At 45.5% G+C, this 8,410-nt stretch overlaps 2 protein-coding genes across 2 annotated transcripts; both read left to right on the top strand.

Annotated features, from left to right (window-relative positions):
- The first annotated feature begins 864 nt into the window (after positions 1-864).
- LOC110702989 lies at positions 865-2,540 on the top strand. Its single transcript, XM_021880747.1, has 3 exons — positions 865-1,463; positions 1,644-1,844; positions 1,952-2,540. The coding sequence occupies exons 1-3, from the start codon at positions 865-867 to the stop codon at positions 2,538-2,540; spliced, it is 1,389 nt and encodes a 462-aa protein (XP_021736439.1).
- Positions 2,541-4,441: 1,901 nt separating this feature from the next.
- On the top strand, positions 4,442-5,683 carry LOC110702990. The gene has a single exon (XM_021880749.1). The coding sequence runs from the start codon at positions 4,442-4,444 to the stop codon at positions 5,681-5,683; it is 1,242 nt and encodes a 413-aa protein (XP_021736441.1).
- The last annotated feature ends 2,727 nt before the right edge of the window (positions 5,684-8,410 follow it).

Below are 8,410 nucleotides of genomic sequence, written 5' to 3' on the forward strand. Positions count from 1 at the left end.
TAAGTTTATTTTATACTCGACATGTTAGTTGATAAAAGTATTTAGTTATATGTTAGTTTATTATTTTTTTCTGTGTAGTGTATACAATCAGTTCTATTTATATTTTAATATGTTGAAATATTTGAAATGAATGTGTTTATGTTATGATATGTTAGTTTAATTTAGTTTATTTAAGTTTAGTTTTTAATTGTTGTATTATAACATGTTAACATATTTTTGTTTAGTTCATTATGGTAATGTGTGTTAGTTTAGTTTATTTTATTTTAGTTATGTTTATTTCACCATTACTTTAGTTTAATGTAGTGTTTATTAGTTTATTTAGTTTAATGTAGTGTTTTTTAGTGTATGCTTAGTTTAATTATAATAAATCTCTATTTAGTATAATGCATGTGACCTTCACTTTACATATATATAATAAATGAATCATTTGCATAATCATTTTCCTAGATACCAGTTCTAGGCATACACAATAGGAGTATGTCTTGAATAGTCCCCGGTTGGGACTGTCCTTGTACGCTTATTCTCACTTAGGTGGTGAATGTAAGCCTTGTTTTTTATTCTACAAAAAATCATGTCTTTTCATTTCTCTACAGTGTTCTTTGGGTACATATGTAAGTGTGTTTAATTGCCTACATCATGTACTTGGAGAACTGTAGAGAAATGCTGATGGATTTTCCGTAGAATTGAAAACCTGGCTTACATTCACTAGTGGGATTAAACGTACAAGGATGGGTTAGGTTGGAGTGATAAGGACCCTTTGGAAGAATTTTATATCTCATTTGCATTTTCATGAATGATTGATGGATAATGGTTAGGAAGTACGCTTTGTGACTAATATGCGTGAGTTGTGTAGAAGTTGTAATCATGAAACGAACAGAACGTAGCTGGATGTATGAAAGGAAGGTCGGGCCATATGTTAATCCAGAGTTCGAGAAAGGGGTTGATGAATTCATGCAATACGTCAAAGATAATCCCGAAAGTAGTAACCCGAATGAAGTTAGGTGTCCATGTGCTAAATGTAAGAACAAACGGCTTTGGGACCCAGATACGGTTAAACTTCATTTGTTTCGCGCGGGTTTTGTACCTAATTACTATGAGTGGATGTGTCACGGGGAAAGGTTTCCGACAGTTCCTGCAAGAGGGTCCAACGAATATCGTGAAATGGTTTTCGATACGTTTAGTCAAAGTCAGGATCATGTGCATTCCGAAGAGGCTATTGTTTCATTAGAAGAGGAGCCTAATGCCCAAGCTAAGCATTTTCTCGATTTGTTGAAGGCTTCTGAAAGGCCATTATACGAAGGTAGTTCGTTGTCTGTGTTGGAGATTGCCGGTAGAATCACAAGTCTAAAGTGCGAGTATAATCTTCCGCACAGATGTGTCGATGGGTTTGTTTCACTTCTCAGTGAAGCAATTCCTAAAAACAATCAAATGGTAGACACATTCTATGAGGTGAAAAATATTGTGTAGGGCTTGGAAATGCCTCATGAAAGGATTCACGCTTGTCCTAAAGGATGTATGTTGTTTTGGAAGGATGATGCCCAGCTGTCTACATGTTGGGCGTGTGGCAGCGATCGCTACAAGCAGACTTCCAAGGGTAGCCTAGTGCCTTTAAATGTTTTATTTTATTTCCCTATCACACCCAGGCTGCAAAGGCTGTTTACAACCAAGACTATTTCGGAGGAAATGACATGGCATTCGAAAAATCCTCGAGTGGAAGGCACTATGGCACACCCTAGTGATAGTGAAGCTTGGAAACACCTGGACAACTGCTTTCCAGAGTTTGCCTCCGAGCCTCGTAATGTTCAGCTTAGTTTGTGTACAGATGGTTTCGCTCCTTATGGCAAGTTTGGGGGACAATATTCTTGTTGGCTGTCATTTTGACCCCTTACAACCTTCCCCCCTCAATGTGTATGAAAAGACAATTTATGTTCCTTTCGTTGCTCATTCCTAGTCCTAAAAATCCTAAGGGCAACTTGGATGTGTACATGCAACCGTTGATTGAGGAGTTGAAACATTTGTGGGAAGTTGGTGCACATACGTACGATATTTCCATGAAACAGAATTTCAATCTTCGAGCAGCCATCCTATGGACCGTTAGTGACTTCCCGGCTTACGGTATGTTGTCCGGTTGGGCCACATCTGGTAAGAAAGCTTGTCCATATTGCATGGACAAAAGCAAAGCATTTTGGCTAGAAAATGGTTGTAAGGTGTCTTGGTTTGAATGCCACCTCCAGTTCCTTTCGACGAATCACCCTTTTCGGAATAGTAGAACTGCGTTTTGCAGAAACAAAGTCGAAAAGGGTGCCCCTCCACACATTATGTCAGGAGAGGAGCTGTGGGAATGTGTGAAAGACCTTCAAAAGGCTACAGATGGGCCCGAGTCACTTCAACGCCTCAAAAAAGAAAAGAAGGGGTGGTTCAAGCAAAGCATACCGTGGGAGCTTCCATATTGGAAGCATCTGCTTGTTCGTCACAACCTAGATGTCATGCACATTGAAAAGAACTTCTTTGATCAGTTATTTCACACTGTAATTGATTAGGGGAATTTTCCCACCCAATCACAGCTTGCCACGTGGCATAGTCAAGCGATGACAAGTGCCCTCCATTTGGGCGACCTAGGGCATGCCACGTGGCCTACTCCTGCTGGTCCACCATGGACCCTTCATGCCACGCCATGTAGCCCTTCTCGTTTGCCTAACCAAATGGCATCTTGGGCCCACATCCCAAGAAAGCCCAGTCAGCCCAAGGGTTAGCCAAAAACCCTAGGATCTGGCACGCTTCCCAATGCTATAAATACTTACGTTCAATGCTCATTAATGACAGAGACTGTTCACCAGAAACACACGAATTGCCTAAATCCCAAGATAATCACACACCACTCGGTACCGCCTGCTAGACCCGTCCTAGCATCCGGCACCTATTTACATTCCGCATTACAACTCCTTCAGTGACTAACTTGACCGTTGGAGGCGGAGCTCCCTACCCAAGGAGTCTTCGTTATCTTCCAGGTACAGGCGCGTGGTTCCAGCCTTGAAGTTGTAACTCTCCCAAGGGACACCAGAAAACCCCGGAACATTTTGGCGCAGTCTGTGGGGAGAGTACCTTTGAGATGGTATCACAATCTGTACCGACTAATAGTGACAAGCGTCCTGAGGGCGACTGCCTAGAGGACGACCCTCATGTTTACTCTGATGAAGACACTGAGCCTGAAGTTGAGACTCACATGGCCCCAGACGGGTCTTTGAGGGCTCGACGCACTACCCCTCGTGAAAGGCAGGAACGGCAAGACCAGGCTGGTCCAGGCAAAACAGTCGGACCTTCGGCCGACTCTCATCAAGCGGTCGTCTGGACTGCTCCTGTCTCAAGGAATGATCTTATGACCATCATGAGAAGTTTCAAGGGTAAGATTCAAGATCTCATCAACAAAAAAACGGCTGTCTCCCAAAAAGGGCAGTCTAGCAAAAAGCCTTCTTATTCAGGAAAGAAGAAGTCATTGAAGGACCGTGAGGCAACCCCCCACCCTCGCTAAGAGGAGAGGCGGATACCTCTAGTCAATTTGTCCAAGTACCGTATTTCTGCCTCATTAGGAAGGAAACCAATCCGCCTGGTTCAACCAGACGGCTCAAAGAAATCCTACTCAGACGCCTAGCTGCTGATTCAGCAGAAAAGGAGCCAACAACAGTCTGAGTCGGCCTCCACTTCTGATTTTCCTGACAGTGTCCAAAATAAATCCTTGACGTGTTCAAAATCAAACTATAAGATCCGAACGGGCAGCACTCCCTTCGGTTCTAGCTCTCGTCAACAACAGTCGGTACCATATGTTCCTCAGCCGCCCTATGTGCCACAAGCTCACAACTCTTTACCGCCTCCTCCTTTCGGAGGTCAGACAGCAAAGCATGTCCAGCCTTTGGACTGGCAAGTACAATTGCTTCAACTCGGAGAATAGCCAACCGCCTTCTCCAAGGATATCTTACAAGCCGCCCAGCCGGCTAAAGTAAAAAATGTGTTAGTGAGCGCCTATGACGGCACCACTAACCCAGAGGATCATCTGATGGAATTCACCAATTTAATGTACCTTCAAGGATTGGACGATGCCACATGATGCAGATGTTTCCCGACCACTCTTAAAGGAGTTGCCCAACAGTGGTTCGGCAACCTGTCGGCCGGTTGTGTCAACAACTTCAGGACACTGGCCTATTTGTTTGCCTCCAACTTTTCCATGAACATACCTGCCAGGAAGACGACTCTTGATCTGGGAGCCGTATAGCAGGGAGAAAAGGAAGGATTGCGCTCCTATATAAAAAGATTCAATTTGATGAGGATACAGATACCCAACCTGTCGGATGAGGTAGCCTACACTGATTTCTTCAAAGGATTGAAGGACGAGTCGAACTTTAAATTCGACTTAGTCAGAAAGAGAGTGGCTACCCTCCAAGAGGCGATGGTGGAGGCTGAGACCTACATACAGGCGGTAGACCTCTGTCACATGGGAAAGCAAGGGGACCAGAAAAGGTCCGAGAAAAAGGAGAGTCGTACACAGAATGCGGCCCCCAAGGAAGAGAAGAAGAGGAAAGATGTATGGATGGCCGACACCACTAGTCAGTCGTCAAGCAAAAAGAGAAAGGAATTGAATCCATACTCCCCCAAGTATGAGTTAAATAAATATAATCATGCCATCTTCACAGAGATTAAGGGCCGATTCTCCCTCGAGAAGCCGACACCTATGAGGGGCGACCGTAGCAAGCGCAACCAAGGCAAACACTGCCACTTTCATGAAGACGTTGGGCATGAGACCAACGAATGTATCAGTCTTAAGCGTCTGCTAGATCAGTTGGCTGAAAAAGGTGATCTGGACTCTTATGTCAAAAAACGTAAAGGAAAACAGCCCCCCAAACAGAAACAGTCGGCCAGGCAAAAGAGGCAGAAATTGGCCGACAGCTCTGACACTAATGAAGCTGCCATCTATATAATAGCAGGCGGCTATGCAGGAGGAGGCCTGACTGTTCGGGGAAACAAGGATAAAATCAGACAACTGGATGTTAACTCTGTTAATCAGGGTGAGACCTCTGGTAACTCGTTTCCTGAGGTTATTATTTCTGAGAAAGACTCGGGTGGTGTCCGACGACCACATGACGATCCAATTGTCATCGAGTGTAAAGTGGCCAATCAAAGAGTCGGCAGGATACTTATTGATACAGGGAGTTTGTCGGACCTCATCAGCCATAAGTGCTTGACCAAACTCAAGTACAGGCTTGAGAGTATACATCCTATCTCCCATCCTCTCGTAGGATTTGGAGGGGGAGTCGTCCATCCGATTGGTCAAGTTGACTTGCCCGTCCGTCTGGGTGAGAAAGGCGAGGGCCGCCACATGGTCATTCGTTTCCTGGTTGTGGAAGAGCTTACTGCCTATAACATGATCCTTGGGCGCCCCACCCTTAATGACTCTAAAGCAGTTATCATTCCATCCCTTATGTTACTCAAGTTTGAGAAGGATGACAAAATAGTCGGTTCCATAAGGGGGGACCAGAGAATGGCCAGGGAATATTACCTCACTGACATCAAAACAATGGTAACTTCAGACGGCCCAACTGGCAAAGCCATAGAAGAAGCGTCTGCCCAAGAGGCAGGAGGCAGGAAGAGAAAAGCTTCCGAAACGGAGGTCAAGAAAAAGCATAAAAAATAGCAATCACTGGTTGAGGAGCGGCCGGATGAATTCCGCCCTCAGCCAGCTGGGGAGCACGTAGATGTCGCCCTTGATGACAGTCGTCCTGACCAAACTGTTAAGGTGGGGACGACTGCTCTGACTGAGCTTGGTGATGATCTTCGCCAACTATTGAAAGGTTTCCAGGACATTTTCGCATTTGAAGTACATGAGATGCCAGGAATTAGTCTAGACCTGGCGGTACACAAACTAGCTGTCGACCCTAAAAAGAAGCTGGTACGACAGAAGAAAAGGCATCATGGTGAAGAAAGAAACAAGGCGGCCGCCGCCGAAGTAAAAAAGTTACTTGATGCAGGATACATTCGGCAGTGTTTCTACCCAGAATGGGTTGCAAATGTGGTACTAGTCAAAAAGCCGAATGGTACATGGCGCATGTGTGTGGACTACACGATTTGAACAAGGCATGTCTGAAAGACAGCTATCCTCTGCCTAAGATCGACAGCCTGGTCGACGCAACAGCCGGCCATGCCTTGATGAGCTTCATGGACGCCTACTCAGACTTTCACCAGATCCCTCTCTGGAAAAAAGACCAAGAGAAAACTGCCTTTGTCACAGAGCAGGGACTCTATTGTTACACGGTCATGCGGTTTGGTCTGAAGAACGCCCCGACGACCTTTCAACGAATGATAAACACTGTGTTTTTTTAACAGATTGGAAGGAATGTGGAGGCGTATATTGATGATATGATTGTAAAGTCAAAACTCCAAACAGACCATCTGGTTGACCTCCGAGAAACATTCGCCACACTCAGGCGGCACAGAGTCATGCTTAATCCAAAAAAGTGTGTCTTTGGAGTTGAGTCTGGGAAATTTCTCGGATTCCTGATAAATCAAAGGGGAATAGAGGCAAATCACGACAAGGTGCAAGCGGTCATAGACATGCAGTCGCCTCGCACCGTCCGAGAGGTACAAAGGCTAACAGGCTGCCTCGCAGCTCTCGGAAGGTTTCTCAGTCGGGCAGGCGACAAGTGCCTCTACTTTTTCCAAGCAATTAGAAAGAAAGCAAAGTTTAAATGGGGACCGGATGCTGAGTCATCCTTCTAAAAGCTGAAAGAACATCTGCATTCCCTGCCGAGACTCGTCAGTCCTTTGCCAAAAAAAGTGCTTTACATGTATCTCGCAGTGTCAGATCATGCTTTAAGTGCCGTCCTCTTAGCTGAAACAGACGGCTGCCAACTCCCAGTCTACTTTGTCAGCCATGTTTTGAAGAATGCAGAATTGAGATACCCACTGGTGGAGAAATTTGGACTCGCCCTGTACATGGCAGTGAAGGAATTGAAGCCTTATTTCCTGCCACATCCGGTGGTCGTTTACATAGACCAGCCAATCAAATGGCCCCTGACGACCATGGAGTCGTCAGGACCAATGATAAAGTGGGAAATTGAGATCTAAAGCCTTGAGGTCACGTTCGAGCTCAGAAAAGCTGTGAAGGGGCAAGCCTTTACAGACTTTATAGTTGAGATAACCCGGCCACCAGAATATGAAGAAATTGATCAACTCTGGAAAGTCTATGTTGATGGGAGTTCCACAGCAAATGGTTGTGGGGCAGGTATTGTATGTCAGTCGCCAGAGGGTAAAAGGTATGAATATGCGCTTCGTTTCAAGTTTCAGGCGTCTAACAACGAAGGTGAGTATGAAGCCCTTCTGGCTAGTATCCGCATGTGCAAAGCAGCCGGGGCAAGAAAGATAGCCGCTTGTTCTGATTCACAACTCATAGTCAGCCAGTACAATGGGGATTATGAAGCTACTCATCCGGCTATGGTCAAGTACCTAGAGGTAGTGAAACAGGCGGCAAGCTCACTTGAAAATTTCCAATTGACCCAGGTTCCAAGGTCGGAGAATAACCAGGCGGACGCCTTGTCCAAACTGGCATCCTCGGCCTCATGCGACACCCCAAGAACTGTATTCTGGGAGGTAATGGAAAAACGGAGTATTGAGGAAGACAACATTGTAATCCTCGATAGAAGTTCAACCTGGATGGATGCCGTTCGAGCCTACTTAACAGACGGCATATTACCGGCTGATCACTATCGGGCGGTCCTAGTAAAGAAGCGGGCAGCTAGTTTTGAAATGCACAAAGGAGAACTTTTCAAGAAGGGCAATTTGCAACCTTAACTAAAATGTGTTACCCCTGAAAAAGGACGAGAGGTCCTAGAAGACCTGCACTTTGGATACTTCGCCTCTCATGTAGGCGGTAGGTCACTTGCTCAAAGAACAAGGCGGCAAGGGTACTTCTGGCCGACTCTGGAGGCAGACGCCATGGATCTGGTTAAAAAGTGTGACAAGTGCCAGAGGTTTGGCAAGTTGATTCATCGTCCAGCTACAGATCTAACGGCTATCCACAGCCCAATTCCATTTGCTAAGTGGGGCATGGATATTCTAGGACCCTATACGCCTGCATCAGGCAGCAGGAGATACATCCTAGTAGCAGTCGACTACTTCACCAAATGGGTGGACGCCAAGGCAGTCAGGGGCATCAAGACTAAGGATGTAATCTCCTTCACTTGGAGGAATGTGATCACTCGTTTTGGGGTTCCTATGTCTATGGTTTTTGACAACGGTCCCCAGTTTAAGACGTCTGTTCTCAAAACTTGGTTGAGAGATCAAGGTATTGCCTACTGCTTTAAATCAGTCGGACGGCCGCAAGCAAACGGCCAGGTTGAAGCATTTAACAAAATCATCTCAGACG

The sequence above is a fragment of the Chenopodium quinoa genome, unplaced genomic scaffold (assembly GCF_001683475.1).
Source record: "Chenopodium quinoa cultivar QQ74 unplaced genomic scaffold, ASM168347v1, whole genome shotgun sequence".
Classification (NCBI taxonomy): domain Eukaryota; kingdom Viridiplantae; phylum Streptophyta; class Magnoliopsida; order Caryophyllales; family Amaranthaceae; genus Chenopodium; species Chenopodium quinoa.